We start from the raw sequence: 19431 nt of genomic DNA, 5'->3' as shown, positions 1-19431 counted from the left end.
CTCTTCATGATAGCTGCAGATTTGTTTGAATTTTGCTGATAATTAAGGTTACCCGGGACTTTCAGAGGTGTCTCGCGTTTAAATGATGTACAGTACCGCCTAGAACTATAGACCCATTTGCCGCGTCATTGCGGTGGGATCTACTCGCAGGTTTCCCTCGGTATTCCCGCAGTAGGACGTTTTTTTTCCTCGGTTCGGTTGCGGTATGGCTTTAAAGTTGCCGCGGGAAAGTTCACCTAGGTAAAACCTCGGTAAAGAAAAGACGCGGTAGAGTTTGAATACGCTTTTGTATCCTTTGCTTTGTGTTTTGGCTCGTCAGCTTCTAATTGCAAAATCACACCGAAGAATGTTAATTACAGAGGACAATTATGGGCAATACACATACGATTTTCGGCCCTTGAAGAAAATGAGAATCCGCTTTTGAGTATCCGACCACATTTGAAAAATCCTTTGAGGAAGATTCTGATTTAATATCTCAAAACTCGGTATACCCAAAATATTTGAAGACTTCTTGTGGACAATGCGCAATATTCACTATTGAAGCTTTGAAGCGTGCAGATCTGCTCAAGAAAAAACAAACAAACTTGAATTTTTGACACAGTCAGTGGAGTTCTGTTTGCCGGACCTTTTAAAATCATTTATAAGTTGAAAACAAATAATATTTCGGCATAATTTGTGCCGCTCAGCGCCCGAATAATTGCAATTCCAATACATTGTCGGTTATTGTCATTCAGACTCCTGACGTGACAAGCTGTTTGATGCAACACGGCAGTGTTCCAGAATGTTAGTCCGCTGTTTACTTTGTATTTTTTGCCAAGTTATTTCAATTTTAAGTTAGGAGAAGAAAAAGAAAAAAAAACTGACCCTCGAAATGTACGGATTATAAAACATATGTTCGCGCGTGACGATGTTATTGTAACTTGAAACCCTTGTGTCAACTTCGCAAATTTTGTCGCTTGTGTCTACAGTCTATTTTAAACCTCTTTCTTTTAAAATGAACTTGGCACTGCAAAAAGAATAATATTCCCTCTAAATATCCGATTTTTTAGAACACAAGCTTGCTCTAAAATTCAGGAGATATTTTTAACAGCTGTTTGGTCGATCACGCACAAAAAACGCTGACGAATCAGAAGCAGCAGTTCCCACGAGTGCAAAACAAACGTTAAACTTAACTTGCTCCTATGCAAATTACGGTTAATTTACAAGACGTTTGCTCCGTCGCTTGTATCGAAATGAACAAAGTAAGAGAACTAAATTTTAAAAAAGGGATTTTTTATGACAATTCAGCGAACTCTCTTTCGTTAACTTCCCTGAGTGTTTTGAAAAGCAAGTAAATCAACGTACACGTATTTCACTGCGTATTTAACATACCCTCGGAGACATGTAACAAGCTTCTTTCAAGTGTTGGATTGTTAGTTACTTTTATTATCTCTGAAAAGACGGAATACAAACATTTGCCAAGGCAAAGATTCAGGATTTCAATATTTGAATTATTACGCGAACTACCCAACGCCATTTTGACTTGAAATTACTCCTTCGATTGAGCACTGATTCTTCGCACCTCGAACACTTGCAGTGTAAATATCTTCACTCACGCTAACACTTATTTTAGAAATGCAACCAGTCCCCATTGTCCTTTCCCGCGGCACGCCTCGTCTTTTCGCCCGCGGCAAATTTACCGCGGCACACTGTACCTCGTCTTCACCACGGAACGACCGTATTTTCACCTAGGTGGACGCACGGCCACTACCCGCGGTAAAGACGAGGTATGCCCTAGTCTCGATGGGTCAATAGTTCCAGGCGGTACTGTAGCGCATCGAGTTTAAACTGTGGATACCTAAACCCCTATATCAAATTAAAGCTTATAGAGCTGACTATCAAACCATACGAAGAATTTTGAAATAAAATAAATTGTCAAATTTTTCACGACGTTTAATTGCGAGCGTCCGAATCACCTTTGTAAAGCTACAAGTCAAAGTGAATTTTGTTTTTTGCTAATTTAATTTGCTCCTCAGTTTCCGGACCGAAGGCGCTAAAAAAATGTGTCTGCGTTTTGCCATATTCAATCGCAATGAAAAGTTATAGAGCATTTTTGAAATAGGATAAAAAAAATGTGGAATAATCGTAGAAAAATCGCTTTTGGAGAAAAAAAATATTTCGAAAGAAAAAATTCGCAGACACGTTTTTGTTGTTTATGTTAAACTAGCTACTGTCCAAATTTGAAGGCAAACAAACAAATTCCTTTTGAGTTTTAGCTTTTTGAAGTGGCTCCTCTAAGTGAAAAAAATTTATTTGAGAAAACAGCGCTAAAAATTCGGCAATTCATTTTATTTCAAAATTCTTGGTTTAGTTGGTTAGCCAGCTCTATAGGCTTTAATTTGCTATAAGGGTTCAGGTATCTACAGTTTAAATTGGATGCGCTACATTGCTTGGATGCGAGACACCTCTGAAGAAACCTCTGAAGGTGGTAAGCGTAAGTCTTAAAACACAAGGGATTGTCAATTGAAAAGGAGTATAAGATTACAGTAATTTCTGTTGAATCCATTAATCTAGCCAAATAACAACTGATTACGATTATTATGTTAGCATTTAATGTACATTATGTCACAACTCTGACTTGTGACATAAAGTTAAACCTCTGAGCAATTAATAGATTTGATTGTGAATGCAACAGTTGAGACATTTTTAGTTTTTCTTTAGCTATAGTAATTTGTAAGTAATATTTATTTGTTAAAAGAGATATTTTAGTAGAAAAACTTCTTGGTTGCTGCTTTTAGTAACAATTTTCAATAAATATGGCACCAAGTTTAAATATAATTTGTACTAACTACTATAATATAATTTATTAGATCACAAAAATTGTGCTCGATGCAAAGTGGTACGTCTGCTAAAGGTAAGTAAAAGTAGATGTGATACTCTAAAATCTTAGAAAAAATATTTCTTTTCATTATAAGTATCACAAACATATTAAATCACACTGCCTTGATTTTTTTGTTTCATTGTAACTCATCACAAACATCTTTACTTATAATAACTAGAAAATTTGTGACAATACAAACCAAATTAATCAAAATCGCTTAAATTGTCATTATTAGAACTCACCCAGAGTTTTTCCCAATTGAACTTAATGAAATACAGTTGAACCTTGATTATTCGGACTCGTCCGGACTGCAGTAAATAGTCCGGATAATCGAGAGTGTGGATAATTGAAAATATGAATATTAATGAGAGAGAAATGTAAATAAAAGGTTACAGCAAAGAAAACATGACTTTGAATATGAAATCAGTTTCCCAGTAGATCTTTGTTGAATAAACTAAGCGTACAGGGCTTTATCCAACTGCTCATCATCGGCCAGCTTCATAGTCTCCTACACAGTTGCAACCCACGTGTTGCATGACGACACTAAGAACGGCTACGTGGGAGATTACCAGCTTCAGGGACTTTTGAAATTCCCTTGGCCACAAAACAATTGAGTCAATCAGATATCAGCTGAACGTATCAGAATATTTCTTTGTGTCGTCGCTGTTGTGAATTTTGAAAAGTGCACAGGATAATGCGCTGTTTCAACAGTTTTTTGAAAGGATTATTGGGCTTTTTGCAACTTTGAGTTCAAAACATCTCAACTTATTAATATTCATGAGAAAATTAGGAGCAGAGAAAAAAGTTTGGATAATCGAATAATCCGGATAATCGAGGTCCGGATAATCGAGGTTCGACTGTATTCAAAAATTGAATACTTTTTTAATTTAACAGAATTGAACTCCGTATATTAGTACAGCGTTGTTCTTGGATTGTATGGTGCAATTTAAGAATAGATTAGTGTTTAGTGTACGTATATCGAGTTATGATAGTTATGGTTGTAGTGTACGCGAGATGTTTAGAAAGCATAAAAGAAACGTAAGAGTTGGTTGAGGGAGAGCCAAGAGCAAGTTTAGCTTCTTCGATATTCAGAATTGTTAGTGCCGAGCACTTGCATTTGACATAAACTTTCTATTCAAAATGTCGAGCTAAAATAACATATTTTTCAGAAATGCGCATTCTAAGACTTGATGGCATTTCAAAGTGTTAGATAAACATCGATAACGATAGATATAGCCTACCTTTAGTCGTCCATCAGGGGACACAGCGGCAAAACGCAATGCGCATGTGCCACCCACTGAACTTCCGGTCGGTGTCGTATTTCCGGTTAGCTATTAAAACCTATTGCGTAAACAAAAAACTCCCGTCGCGCGAAGTTTAAAAACAAAACTCAAGAGTTACGAAACAAACTTAAGCAAAAAAATTGTTTTCCTGGTGAGTAAATTTATTTTGCTGTTTTCAAACCTTTGCACCAAGGGGTTTGGTGCTTGCACCAAGTACGAAAACCATGCTCGAAGATGCGACTTGCTCGCGCTTGAGAAGAAAAGTTTTGTTGTCCGTGGTTGTTGTCGTCCTGTTGTTAAAATGTTGTTCCTCGCAAGACGAGAAGTGTGGTAAAAGGGCAGGGAAACGGAAATGCGGAGGCCGTCATTACTTCTTGACACCTCAGTTAGCCAGGGCCGCTGAACTTCCAGTTGGCTCAATAGTTTGCCGGGTCCACTGGGACGAAATAAGGAGAGAAAACAACCGGTGTTCGGTTCCTCGAGAAAACCACTCGCGAACCCTCCACCAAAACGGAATACCTTCACGTCTTTATGCGGTGCTGGACGCTGTTGGGAAAACAGGTAATGTTCCGTATCGTCCGGGAACAAGGTGGTGCAACAAATGTGCAGAGAACGTAGACAAGGAAGAAAAGTTCACCACGCATGTAGAGTATAAACCGAAAGAGGCTCGTACTTCAAAACAAAAGGTTAGTTTCATGTCTTTGCTAATGATAATTGACACAGCTGACGCGCAGGTTAATGGCATATGGAAACATTAATCTGAGCTTTATTGTCCAATTTGGGTTCTGGGTTGTGCATAATTTTTAAGTGAAGAGCAGTAGCTGTGCTTGCAAGGGCAACCGTGATAAAATAAAAATATCGGATCCTGTAGTAAAGGATTTAATCAGCAATAAATTACAGAACAGATAATATAAAGAGCAAGGCTGGTTTCACGGTCAGAGAAATATATTTTTCCTTTCCAATATTTCAAAACGCACGGTCTTTCTTTATCAAACATACCCTGCCTTGCTCTTTATATGATTTGTTCCATAATTTTTAAGTTTGCCTTTTACTTTCACAAACAAAGATAACTTTTTCATTATTAAAGTTGCTAAGTTTGCAACCCCAAATAGTAAACCTTAATAAAAATAGCTGTTGTATTTTGGTTCAAAGTAAAGGCATTTTTCCTGAATTATTGTGTATATTTAACAAAAGAAATAATAATAATAATAATAATAATAATAATAATAATAATAATAATAATAATAATAATAATAATAATAATAATAATAATAATAATAATAATGTTTGCAGATATGACTGACAATATTACCTGATCCCAATTCTTATATATGTGATTCTCCCACAGGACATAGAGGCTAAACAAACCTCAGCTGATGAACTTCAAAAGGTAACTGAAACATTAATTGAGAGTGACTTTCATTTAGGACTCAAATTTATTTTTATTATTTCTCACACACACTCATACCTGTCAGTGGCTTACAGCAAGACTTTAGAACTTTTATATTGCAGCTAGTAATTGATAATTTCTTATCAAATCTCTATCATTGCCTTGTTTACAAAACAACATAAAAAGAACAGTATTCTTTGTCAAATGAGCATTTTTACTTTATGTAGATCTGGCAATTTGCTGCCTCTCCTATCATAAAATTATACAAGAATTTGCAGCCCAGCAGTGAAGACAACCCTGGACAAAAGATTCTTCAAGTGCAGAAGCTATTCTACTATCTCTTCCAAAGACTTAAATCTTTGGAAGAGATTTGTGGAATAGTGCTTCCAAATCAGGACACCTGGAGGACAATTCCAACTTCGTTTGGAGCTGTAAAAGTCAATTGTAATGGAGATGTCCTAGTAGAAAGACATGTATGGAACAGCATTGAAACAGTTTTCAAAGACTCATCAGGTCAGTTTAACTACACAACTACTTAGCGTCCCCCCCCCCCCCAAAAAAAAAGAAAAGTAAATAGAATCAAAATAAAATAAAAAAAAAATATTTCAGTAACAGCATTTCTACCAAACATCTTTCTCAAGGATTACACCGATTATCAACATGTATATTACACTGCAAAAATAAGTAATATCGATATTGTGATATTTTTTTAACATCTGCTACAGGAGACAACAACCATCTATGTACCTTACACAAAAGCAACCCCAACCCCAGTGGAAATGCAATTAAGCCCCAGTATGAACATGCATATTCTGAACACTATTATTTAAATACATGGAGAATATTATTATCCTCCACATATTTCTTATGGTACTAGTTGTGAGAGTTTATTTCAACATCTTGATGGAGTATGTGATAACCATTATTAGTCGATTTATTATTTGTAATTACGCAATTCAGCTTTCGGGCTGCGATGTATTGATCATTAAACTATCTATCTATCTATTAGTTTCTACATGTACTTATAAAGATAAAACATTCTGCATCCCTTTTTCGTTATATTTTTCAGAAAATTCATTTGATTACCTGGTAGAGAGATTCCAGAGGGCTTTGCACCAACACTATGAGGGCAACAATGCACTTCCACTGTACACACCCTCAGAGATGAAAAAGTTTGCAGAGAAAAATGCACCTGGCCTTTTTAATCTTATTTTACATTCTATTTTGCGAGATGATCCAAGACTAAGCGATGAGCATCGTGTATTACAAGAAAAGAGAACAGTTGTTTTGTTGCACATCATAGCATATTTCCGGTAATCTTGATTACACAATAAATCACGTTATATTAAGTTTCTTTTAAGCTGACTTGACTTGACTCAGGTATATTTTTTCGCTTGCCTTGCGTATGAGGAACACTCCAAAGTTGTGATTAAAACAATCTTGTTTATCAACCATGACAGCAGACAAATCTAGAATCTACCTATAATACGATTACACAATTGATTCTTCTTTCACCATGAGATCTCCACATTCAGTATATACTATCATATCAAAACCCTGAAATGAAATAAACAAGATAAATGTTAATAATTTGTTCAGATTTTTACTTACAGTGTACGTAAAAAGGGGCTACAAATAGTATTTATTATCATTATTTCAGGTCACAGAAGACAAATCTAATGCACAAGGAGGAAGGGTTATTTATTCAACAACATGGGGCATCCAGAGATGTGGTAAATTCTGGCAGAATTTTAGGCTTCAGCACCAGTCCAAGAGATGTTGATGGACATAAATCCATGCTACTTAGGGAGCAGCCAAAATTCCTTCACAATAAGATTTCAAATGCAATCAAAGTGAGTACAGTCAACTCTCTCAAAGGCAGTCTCCCTTGGGACCAGCTCTATCTGTCTCCCTGAAAGAGGTTATCTTAAACAGATCTAGTTAAGGGAATTGAAATATACACAAGTGATGTCACCCCATGGTTTCCAACAAATCTGACAAGGTGCAGTGTCCACCTATTTTTGGATAAGACAGTAAGCAAAAAAACCTACAAGCAGAAAAAAATATGCAGATTGTATTCACACAATTCCTCAGACTAATTTTAACTTTTGTTTACAGGATGGGTGTTTAATGATTTACTTGCTGGATGATTTTCATAACATTCAGACCATACGGCTACCCGGTGCTAACATGAAACTGTCCCTTGCTACACACATGGCATCCAATTTGCTGGACATTCAACTTACTGTACCAGCCATTCATCTACCCCCTGACAAGTCCAAAATCCATAGAATTGTTACAATCAGCTCCAAAGGTGAAAACAAGACATGTAGAGGTGGAATTGATATTAGCTATATTTCTCAACTTGTCCAAGAGCACATGGGGACACTTAAATCAACATTTCTGGCTAGCATGAGAGAAGAGCAACGAACAATGGAACCAAAGAACATCCAAGCTCAGCTCAAAGAATTTAGGTATTGTCAATGTCTAAATGTTGCTTGCACATACTGTAGTTTAAAATACATTTTCACCAAACCAGACTCTCGAAGTTGAAAGCACGTTTAAAGTTTGCTCTGCACATTGCATGAAATCAATACAGGCCTCTAAACAATAAAGGGGCTATAATTTTCATCAAAACAGTTTATAGTGGCCCTTTCAAAATTTATCAGAGGCCAACAATTTTGCCACTAAAGCACACTAGTTAATTTATATCCTCAAGACCCCTTTGGACTAACATGTACACTTTAGCTGTGCTACCTACTCCTACAAAACATTTTGCATGGGCTGTAAAATTAATAACTGCTGGCAACATCAAAGAGTCAAGTTTAGGTTTACATGTATGTTCCTTTTGGTGTGGTTAAAATTATTACAAATGTCACTTTTTGTTGTCACCAGGGTGTACTCAGGAAGATCAAATGATGACCTTAGCCATTTGGATTCATGTTTACTAATAGACGAATTTGAACAGTCTTTGAAAAGCAAGGAAGACTACCTGAATGCTTTGTCTCACTCCTTCGAGGTTGCTCCTCAACTAAAACTGTATCTTGAGAAGTATGCTCTTCCAACCCCAGGAGACTGGCCTACTTGGTATTACTTTAAGAAACTTATTGCCCAGGAAGTGAATGAAGAATCAGCTTTGCTTTCCATTATTCCAGAACAGGGTCCCTTTCATGTAACTTTAAATGTGCAAGAAGACATTATGCAAATCTACCACTTTGTTTTGTCCAACGTCTATAAGGAAACATTTGGATCAGAGCTTCCACATAAACCTAAACCTTTCAGAATAAATTTACTAATAAACGCTGTTTTCCTGGGATGGCTACAGCTACGAACAAAGGTTCTTCAGAAATTTCAACTGTGCAAGGACGCTGAGTTTGCATGTATATTGCACCTTTTGGACGAAGTCATTCCTTTATCTTTCTACCACTATCCAGTGATGTTCCGCTCTGGGAACCTGAATACTTACATTTCTGTCATGTTTCGATTTGCTTTGTTGTTTATTATTTGGAAACGCCATCATTATGACAGGTCCACTCTTTCCATGCTCAGTGACATTTACCATCAAAAATTCAATTTTAATTGCTATTACTCCTGCAAAGAAAACTGGATGTCACTAATAACTGAAAAGAAGGTGGAAATATGGCATAGTGTACTAAGAGCAGCAACCCAAGCCCACAATTGTGCTGAGGAAATACGTAAAAAGGCAATCACTTTAGCCATGTCTAAGTCAAACCAAGCCTTCATGGCCGAATTTGTCAAGCCCTATTGCCGAGGAATGTCTGAGAAAAGTTTGGAGATGGTTGTTTGGAAGACAGCTGAGAGTTTGCTTGCCATAATCAAGAGAGTAGGCCAGAATATTGGGAAGTCAAGAATGGTAAAGTCATAAGCATATTATTACTCGGAGGCTGGCACAAGCCCTTTGGTTGCTCGTATTTCTATCATACTAATTTTCACAATAACATTTACAATAATGGTAAACTGTAGCTCAAAAATAATGCTGGATGCAAGGTTTTCACCAGAAGGGTGTCTAGTTGTGTAGGTGCAGATGAATTTCCCTCAATCCTTCAAAATGTTCAAAATGACAAGCCTCTTGGATACTCTTGCTACAAGCCTGGCTGCAGCACTAAGATCTAATGATGTTGTTACATGCTCTAAAGATTGAATTGAAAAGAACTCTAGGCTCAATAACTTACTTAGAACTTTTATTGTGTCTTGACAAAACAGATTAAGGTAATACATCTGTTTCATCCCTGAAACACTGACATGCATTTTCACTCCCAAACCAATGACCCTTTTAAGCTGTGACAAAGATAGCCTCAAGTAGACTACTCTGTGTCCTGATGTTGTCACACCTGGACAAGTGTTGGGCAAATGTGTAAATAAATAATAAACCTAATGAGTCAAATGGGTAGCTGCAATAGTAAGAAAATAAAACAAGACTATTTCTTTGTTTTTCAGATTCCTCCAACAACAAATGCAAGAGGGAAACCTGTCGGAGAACGGAAGTACCATCTTGAAACTTTTAACACTGATATCACAAGTAAAGCACTTCCATTAGCTTATACATTTGAGAGACAAAATAGCAACAGCACAAACACTCTACCTAACAATTTAAAAATTTGTGACTTCAAAGACTGTACTGTAAACACAACTGAGTCTGCAATTCGTCTTTCCTGTTTCCACACTATTCACCTTTCTTGTTATAACATGGCTAACAACCAGTGTCCTATCTGTACCAAACCACTCTTGGATGAAATGAAAAAACTGTCACAATCTTTTAATCAAAGTTTACTGGAACCAACAAAGCCATCAACTTCACCATCAACAACTAATACAAATGAAAGCCCTGATGATGAGGAGGAGGTAACCGTCAACTGTAACAGTAATGAGGCAATCTACTATCAATCAGAAGCTTGGCAAAGGAAAATCAATGACACGCTAGATTCATTCACTGTTCCACAACCTCAACATGCACAGCCAGTACAACCACAGCAACAAACGTCACCCCCGCCACAACATCAATCAGTCAATACTCCTGTTTTTCGCCCTAACATTTTGAAAATGGCCTTTGGATCTTCTATCATCTGGTTCTTTCCATATCAATTTTCACAGTCCACTCTATTTGGACGAAATGGCTCAAATGCTTGCACTTTTATAGCCTTACTGGTTTCAAAATTTTATTTTGTCAACAAGTCTGTTCTGACATTAAACCAGCACAATTCCCTACCTCCCGCCTGGATAAATTTGATGATCAACAGCATGTCTCTTGGAAATCAAATTTATGATAAAATAACACAGGGCTCTGGTCAATACTACAGTGTAGACAATGCAATTCGTTTCCTCCCTGACATTACTGGCAATGTAGAACTGGAAGACTCTCTTGATCTTTCAATCATAAATGAAAATCCAGCAGTACCTCAAAGTTCCTTGGGATTTTATTTGCCGCGCCTTACCCAAGAAGACAACCTCGCTGCGATTGTTATTATGAATGGAAAAACTATCTGCCTGGTTGGAAGAGACAACAACATCCTCATAATGGATAGTCATCTACATGGTCAGCTTGGGGCCATGATTGGCATTGCAACAGTTGACAAAGCAGAGGAACTCCTTTTTTTCATAAAACAACAACTGTCGCTTTCATTTAACATTTGCTCTCTCACTTTTGTAAAATATTGAAGGAGCTACATCACTATCAGGGCATACACTGTACATGCTGCCCTGTTAAACTCTTAAAAGTTCACCTTCACTTTAGCACTGAACATTACTTGAAGGGTTTTAAACTATAACGAATTTTTGCCTTTTGTTTACAACACAAAATAATGCTTTGCTTCAGTTGATTTAGCATTGCAAAGAAAAGAAATAAGCGACATGTCAGCTCTTTTGTGCATGAAAGACATGTTTGAAGTCTACAGAAAACCTTCAACTCCAATGAAGACATGCTTAATAGTTGATTGCGATGTAAAATTCAGTCTAAAAAGCATTAGTTATCCGTTCAATGCCTTTTTTCGAGCTTTTTCTTAGTTATCTTTTATTATCTTGAGCAAATTTAGGCTTTTGCATAAATGCTAGCCTTTTTTTATCAATTCTTAGTGCAGCAAAAGCATTAATCACTATTCGAGCATTTCAGTGGCATTTTTCCCAATTGCTTTTTGTTTTTTCGTTTTTTGTTTGTTTGTTTGTTTTTTTTTTTTTTGTTTTTTTGAGAGGAAAATTAAAATGAAATTTCCATGAAACGCGAAGTAGCATGCTTGGCCGGGTCAAAACAGAAGTGGTTCAAGTGGGCGGTTTTCACCAACTTATTTCGCCACCAGAACATTTTTTCAGCCATACTTGCATGCATGTTGTAACTTTCGCTTCAGGTTGAATGCTTTGGCGACCATAATTTTCAAGGTTTGAGGTCATTCATTTACCGGACAAGATGACTGACTGAGTGAAACTTGCGTCGTTGCTTATTTGAAACCTTGCGTCTCCCTTGAGTCAAATTAAAAAAAAATATCAATGAGAATGTGTAGCAGTAGTCTTTCCGAGAACATTTGATGTGTTAAAGAACGGACAAACTGCAATAGTAGAGCTAGGTGTTAAAATGCGAATTCACCAACGACAAAATATTCATGACTTGGGCTGGTGCTGAAATGGCGGGCGAACACGCATCGAATCAGTGTCAATTCACATTTTTAAAAGAGAATCAGTACCACTCGACTTCAGAACCAACAATTGTAAGAAATTATGGTTAGCTTACCTTTTCTTAATCATTGGTCCACTTTATCTTTCACATGTGGTTACTGATCCACAACAGGAGAGTTTTAAACCTCCAACAGAACGAAAGAACGCCGAGCAAACATAACCCTAACCGGAAAGCGTGATCTCGACCGGAAATGCCCAAACTTGGCGCATGCGTAGACGTTTTGCCGCTGTGTCCCATCAGGGAAACATCGCGTCGCGAGCTTAATTAAACACCAGGTCTTACGCGGTCAAAATCAACTATCTGCATCGGCCTGTCCATCCGGCGTGACAAGCTCTTGATCGATTTCTGACCGAGGACCACCAGGAATGTCAGTATCTTTACGACACCTTTCCTTCCTTCAATTCCCCTAACTGAACATGACTGAAGTATATAATATAACGTGAGTTTCTAGTTTAACGACGGATCGCAAACCAGTACTTTTTAAAATTTATACGGCATTTTAGTAATGTCTACGCGAGACGCAATTGCAATGAAAAAGTTCTTTATTAAAAAAATGCGTTTTTCCTCAACTTTCACAGAACACAAATGTTTATTGAAACGACAGAGTAGAATTTAAGCAAAATGGTGGTTTTAATCTCAGTTGTGTTCAATGATTTCTACCCTGTACAGTGACTGCAGTGTTTATTACCATATGCAGTCTTTCATAACAGGGCTACAGTAAAGTTGTCTGTTCATATTACAGTCTAATTTTTCATGAACACGACTCCATTTTCAAAGATTTACATTTAAAAGATCTCTAGTTGGAGTATGTTCCAGTGCCTAAAGAGATGTGATTGCTCCATTTTCGTGAAATTATAGTAGTGTAAACTCATTATCATTGTTCTCTTTTCAGCATTGATGATATACTGATGATATACTGATATCCATGGAAACCCACCCGGACCTGATTTAATTTGTTGAGTTTTTTTTTTTTAAAAATACAGTACAAATCCGCGTGTAAGATAACCTCCTTTGCAGACGTTGTTTGTGTCGGTCATTCTCCCTTCTCTACTGGGAAGGGAGAATGGTACGGACACAAACAACGTCTGTAAAGGAGACCACAAGTGAGAAACCTGTTAATTTTTTTTTGGTCTAACGGGTTCTTACTTGCGGATTTCTACTGTATTTAAAATATAAATGAAATAAATTAAGCTAAATAGTAAAGAAGAAATAATAGCGCAACATGACATTTCGACGAGTTCATGTCATTAGTTTTCTACTTTTGACATGAACTTGTCGAAACGTCGTGTTATTAAGTAAATTAATATGTAATAGGAATTAATAGAAATATATTAAATAAACATTTTGTTACGGTAAAAAAAATTTGGTTTGTGTGCTTTTACTTCACTCTGCTGAACTTTTGAAAGATGTGTATACTCTTTGTTCTGCCATGATACTAGTAAAATGTGATGGTGATGAACAAGTCAGGTAATACTGCATGATCACTGCGACTACTTTTTCTTCGCTTACTCTTTGCAAGGAGATTTACGACGTCATTTACGGCACGAATTTGCAAGTATTTATTTCTTTTGTCAAAATGTTATCTGCTGTATGCCTTTGATATCTTGTTCGCGAGAAGATGCAACATCGAACGTTCCATACAATGGGCAGGGCTTTGTGGCTAACGGTCACAATCTGCCGTGGGTACAAAAACAGCTTGTTAAAAAGTAAGCTACGTATTGGGAGATCCAAAACAACAAAAATTTAGATGCTGAAACAACACTCAACATTACATATTTCATTGTCGGAAAGTGCAGTCAACTACTAATAGCGAACTTCCATAATTGTCCGGAAGATTAAAGATATAAATATGGAGATTGGGAGATACACTTCAAAATCAGAAGTTTCCCATATTACCTGGGAGAGTTGACAGTCCTGATTAGCACGGTTTTAATTTCTACAAGAAGCAGAGACCGATACAACGTAGAAATACGGTTTAAAGGTTACTATATCTCGGCTGGCCAAACCAGCTTTTTTCAGGTATAAAGAAAATTTACATTGGGACATACGGTTATAGAGCTGACAAATATTTGTGCAATAGCGGAACTACGTTAAACTAAATTGATTGACAGTATAAAATATGAAGCAAATGAAATAATAATAACAAAAAATAATAAAAACCGTATTTCTACGTTGTATCGGTCTTTGCTTCTTGTATCATTTGTCTTTGTTAAGCCGATCAGATCAACAATTGATCCAACGTATACCAGCAGGATTATCGTCCACGGTTGTTGCTTGGACTTGACTTAATTTCTACGCCATTTTGAAAAATAGGGAAGCATATGTTGAAATAATAATGTTTCTATGGAAATCGGATGTCGAATGATTTTCATAAAACATCACGTCTGAAAAATTATTAAATTGGAAATTTTCGGCACTGGGAAAAAGATTTTAAAGAAAATAAATTTCAGGGATGTAGTTGTGCCAAAAAGCGTCTGGTCTTGTTTTGAACTTTCTATGGATTTCCCTGTATTTTTTTCTCGCGAACTATTTTTAGTAGCAGTTCACAACTGGTTCGCTACATTTCTCGCTCAGTCTCCGGCTGCGTTCAACTTTTAAAAACAGCTATTCGCTCCAGTAGCGTCTGACGGACAGATCGGGTCCACAATTTTTCCGTTTTTTGATTTGCCTATCCACGCGAAATGAGAACAAGCAATTGGAATTTTAAAAATGCCGCTATTTTGCCGAGTAATTGCTTACGCTGGACGAGTACCGTTTTCGCGAAAACCGGAACCTCGTTCCCAGGGTCTCTCTTCTTCTCGCCCCAGCGAGAGAGAGATGAGAGAGAGAGAGATCTCTCTCTCCTCTCTCTCCTCTCTCTCCTCTCTCCCGCTAAGGTGGGAAGAAGAGAGACCCTGGGAACGAAGTTGTGAAAACCGGTGGGCTCTGAAATCTGGTTCCAGTCCTTGTCGTCCTCGTTATGTAAAGTCTCCCCAGGTCTCCCAGTTCTTATGTTCAGCGGGCTCGCTACTGTAACAAGGAACACAGCTGACCAAGAAAACAAGAAAAAAAAAAAATGGCTGCCAAGAAGCACAAAAACAAGGCGATTTTAAGGGTCATGTTTGCCTGACTAGTGACTTCAATTTGCCTTCAGTGGGTGTTTTTTGGAAAAAAAACATTCATTTTGCTTATTTAACACCTTATCTTCCAAAATACGATGGTGGGAACAGGTATCAGAGAAACGATTTTCCCTCTGCAGACGAAGGTAAAGCATAAAAGTCAACACTATCTTAAGAGGTTAAAGTAAGGGGATATTATCTGCATTTCTAGATTAATGTTGATTCAAAAAGACACTGTGTATAGTGATTTATTTCTGATGTATTCCAAGCTTCAATTTCAATGTTGTTGTTAAAAGGATTTTAAGAAAAAAAATGGAGGGATGTAGCTGTGCCAAAAAGCCTCCAGTCGTGTTTTGAATTTTCCGTACATTTGTCTATATTTTTTTCCTGCAAACTATTTTTAGTAGCAGTCTACAACTGGTTCGCTATACCGTTAAATGTATGGAGAGTTCAAAACACGACTGGACACTTTCTTGCACAGCTACACCCCTCCATTTGTTTTTCTTAAAATCCTTTTCCCAGTACCCAAAGTTTCCAATTCAATCCAATGCCAAATAATTTTAGAAAAACACTTCTGAAAAATTCATGAATTAGAAACTTTTGACATTAGGAAAATGATTTTAAAAAAAATTGGAGGAATGTAACTGTGTCAGAAAGCGCCCAGTCGTGTTTTGAATTTTCTGTACATTTGTCTGTATTTTTTTCCAGCAAAATATTTTTAGTAGCAGTTCATAGCTGATTTGCTATACAGACAAATGTATGGAAAGTTTAAAACACGAAGTTTGTACACTTTCTGACACAACTACATCCTTCCGATTTTGTTCTTAAAATCCTTTTCCTTGTGCAAAGGAGGAAAATTCAGGTATCCCACAATGCCTCGCTTTCAACTATATTATCAACTCGATGTTGATACCTGATCTCGCATTTGCGATGGGGCTTCTCGGAGTGAACATTGAGCTGCCCTCTCCGTCGCCATTGCTTTACGTGAATTGCTTAGATTTAGACAGTCAGAGTTATGTCAATTCGTTAAACTTAGCCTGTTGTCGCTTTCTAACGGTCATGGGACACGTTAGTTTTCCAAAAGACTTACGAGAGCAACTTCTTTGCTTGTTGGTGCGATCAGAAACATTAAACGGCCGCTTGCCACTCAACTCTTCTTCGACTTCTTCCATGCATTTACTGTTTGCTTGAATATCGACTTAAAAGGAAGCATTTATGTCACCACTTAATGTCCTTACACGAATAGAACCAAAGAGAATCGTGCTTAAAGTACTGTTCATTTCGACCGTGAAAACGAGTGATCGTTCAAAAGCAGTTACTATAAAAGCATTATGCAGTTGTTTACATGTTTGGCGCCAATTTAGGCAAACTTCAACGAACACAAATTCCTTCAAAACATGGGGACTTAAGGGGACCTTGAATAAAATTCAAAGGAGATACTATTCGACCATCAACAGGCAAGATTTCACGCTAATGTACTCAGGATTGAACTCGCTAGGGTCAAATTTGGGTCAAGCATTTGAGAGCCGCGAACGAACAAAGCGAGTCGATTATGCATACCACTCCAAACAATTGTATGTTTTCTTTATTCTTAGGGAAATTAGCTACGAAATTGTAATGCAAGCTTGAATTTAATTGCCAAAGCAATACACAAAACGATTTACCTTACATTCTCAGATCCTGAATAAGGAAAAATAGCCACTTGAAATTCAGTCGATTTCGGACTGTGCGCTCGCCTTCGCATCGATACTTGACACCCGGCTAGTCGATAATTATTCGCGGAGACTCATGGGATACCTGATTTCTCCTCCTTTTCCTAGTGCCAAAAGTTTTTAATTCATGAATTTTTGACAAGCGATGTTTTATGAAAATTATTTGACACTGGATTTCCATAAAAACACTGTTATTTCAACCGTGTTTGCCTACTCGTCAAAATGGCGTCAAAAACCATGATAAAGCCTGTTTGTTTCACCTATTCCCCCTTTCTAATAATTAAAGGGCTCAAAGTACCATGAAAGACAACAAATTTCGCCATTGCAGTTTTTATTTCTGCAATCCTAAAACCCAAGTTTTGACACTATCATCCGCTATGAAGTAACTTAATTGAATATGTGAACAACAGTTGATTTTCTATGTGACTAAGACCATTTTCAAACTAGGCCTTATCACGGTTTTTGATGCCATTTTGATGAGTAGGCAAACAGGCTTGAAATAACAGTGTTTGTAAGAAAATCCAATGTCAAATAATTTTCATAAAACATCTCTTCTGAAAAATTCATAAATTGAACACTTTTAGCACTAGGAAAAGGATTTAAGAAAAAAATTGGAGCAATGTAGCTGTCCCAGAAAGAGTCCAGTTATCTTTTGAACAAATGTATGGAAAGTTCAAAATACAACTAGACACTTCCTGACACAACTAAATTCCTCCAATTTGTTTTTTTTTTTTAAATCCTTTTCCTATTGCCAAAAGTTTCCAATTTAGAAGCGATGTTATATGAAAATTATTTGACATCAGATTTCTATACAAACACTGTTGCTTCAAGCATGTTTAGCTACTCATCAAAGTGGCGTCAAAAACTTTGATAATGCCTGCTTGCAAAAAGAACTTGAAAAACACCAATTAAAGATGTTCATATAATGTTCTTCTTCATAAAAACATTACAAGAAAAAAACGATGATTTAAACTGAACGGCTTTTACAATGAGTGATGTTTCATTGAAATCAATAACAAATCCCGAAATCAAGGTTCAATATTATCATCCGTTAATTAGTAACATAATTCTTCTTTTTTGTAATCAAAAGACAAACACCTCATAATAGACAGAAGTTGATTTCATCTAAGATTGTTCTCGAAATTTGCAAAAACAAGGCAACTTCAAAAACACAAATTAAGCATGTCCAGATAATGTTCATGTTCACATGAATTGTTGATCAACACTATGATTTAAAGGGAATGTCTTTAACGATGGCTGATCTTTCATTGTACTCAATGGCATCTAAGATTGTTCTCGAAATTTGCAAAAACAAGGTAACTTTAAAAACACAAATTAAGCATGTCCAGATAATGTTCATGTTCACATGGATTGTTGAGCAACACTATGATTTAAAGCGAATGTCCTTAACAATGGCTGATCTCTCATTGTATTCAATGGCAAAGTTTTCCAATTCGAAGAGGTGGTTGTACACTTCGTCCTCTGGAGATTCTAGAGTGACGTCAGAGGATAACTGCTCCATCATGGTTTTCAGCGCTGGGCTAAAGACTTTCAACCAGATGAGTTCGTGGTTTTTGCCATCGCGCACCGCAATGCGAATTGAGGCGCTAATTGGACACGAAGACGCAGGTTGTACCACTCCGCAGGTGGGACATTTCATCAGGTTGACATTAGTTGACGTTAGGTCACTAATTTGTTTATTGCATTTGGTGCAGGCCAACCAGGTCTTGAAGCTGTCTGCCAGGCGAATTTTATCGACCTCCATAGTTTTGGTGTCAAACAAGCTGCTGAAAAATTCCTCTGTAGGGGGAGGAAAATGGTCGTCTGCGATTGTAATCTGACTGCTGGGCGTAGTTGTAAGGTACTTGGAGGAATCGTACTTCTTTACGCGAACGTTGGTAATTGTGTAACATTCATGATTGGTCACTTCTTGTGTTGCATCGCCCCAAAGTGTAAGACGGATGGTACCAGTGTTGTCGTTTATAGCGCAGCGACTTAGCATAGGAATGAACAGCCCATCGTTCATGAGTACTTGTTGAATGGAGTCCGGGCGAACAGTCAAAGTTCCTTTCACTGACGTTAGTTGGTTTTCCTGTAGGCTTAGAACCTCTTCAATGGTGATTGGCTGTGGTTCGCTGGATGACGGGCTTTCATCATACTCGTAAGGAATATCGTTGTTGTTCGCTCTTTCGATGCGGGTTCTCTTGTTGACGATGATGTCGTCCTCCGATGCCTCTTGGAGACTTCTTTTAAGGGTGAAGTTGGACAATGTCACTGGTTCCCTTGACTCTTGGTATTCTCTCAGCAACTTGTGTTTCGCCGTGTCGTAGCAAACGGCGCGTCTTTTGGCGTTGTCGTCAACTTGCAAGGAAAAGTTAAAGTATGGAAAAGATCTGCTTCTAC

The 19431-nt window shown here is 37.3% G+C and overlaps 2 protein-coding genes and 1 long non-coding RNA gene across 3 annotated transcripts; 2 read left to right on the top strand and 1 right to left on the bottom strand.

The window, feature by feature from the left end:
• Positions 1 to 4669: 4669 nt before the first annotated feature.
• Positions 4670 to 12437, bottom strand: LOC146485493 (uncharacterized). Its single transcript, XR_014863406.1, has 3 exons — positions 12273 to 12437; positions 9000 to 9124; positions 4670 to 7090 (listed from the first exon to the last, which is right to left on the bottom strand). It is a non-coding gene; the product is annotated as an uncharacterized LOC146485493 (long non-coding RNA).
• LOC146485495 (uncharacterized) lies at positions 7097 to 8239 on the top strand. Its single transcript, XM_085103514.1, has 2 exons — positions 7097 to 7386; positions 7652 to 8239. The coding sequence occupies exons 1-2, from the start codon at positions 7213 to 7215 to the stop codon at positions 8084 to 8086; spliced, it is 609 nt and encodes a 202-aa protein (XP_084959640.1). The 5' UTR covers positions 7097 to 7212; the 3' UTR covers positions 8087 to 8239.
• LOC146485494 (uncharacterized) lies at positions 8397 to 11496 on the top strand. Its single transcript, XM_085103453.1, has 2 exons — positions 8397 to 9407; positions 9992 to 11496. Exons 1-2 carry the CDS (start codon positions 8406 to 8408, stop codon positions 11207 to 11209), a joined length of 2220 nt encoding a protein of 739 aa, XP_084959579.1. The 5' UTR covers positions 8397 to 8405; the 3' UTR covers positions 11210 to 11496.
• Positions 12438 to 19431: the final 6994 nt, after the last annotated feature.

Source organism: Pavona decussata, unplaced genomic scaffold, assembly GCF_977016875.1.
Source record: "Pavona decussata unplaced genomic scaffold, jaPavDecu1.1 SCAFFOLD_26, whole genome shotgun sequence".
In the NCBI taxonomy this organism is placed as follows: Eukaryota; Metazoa; Cnidaria; class Anthozoa; order Scleractinia; family Agariciidae; genus Pavona; species Pavona decussata.
Note: the sequence above shows the minus strand (reverse complement) of the source record. Positions and strands in the feature narration are given on the sequence as shown.

Coding starts and splice junctions, on each gene's coding strand:
- LOC146485494 (XM_085103453.1), top strand. CDS start 8,406: ATGTCACTTTTTGTTGTCACCAGGGTGTACTCAGGAAGATCAAATGAT. Junction 9,408..9,991: donor ATATTGGGAAGTCAAGAATG/GTAAAGTCATAA, acceptor TTTGTTTTTCAG/ATTCCTCCAACAACAAATGC.
- LOC146485495 (XM_085103514.1), top strand. CDS start 7,213: ATGCACAAGGAGGAAGGGTTATTTATTCAACAACATGGGGCATCCAGA. Junction 7,387..7,651: donor AGATTTCAAATGCAATCAAA/GTGAGTACAGTC, acceptor TTTTGTTTACAG/GATGGGTGTTTAATGATTTA.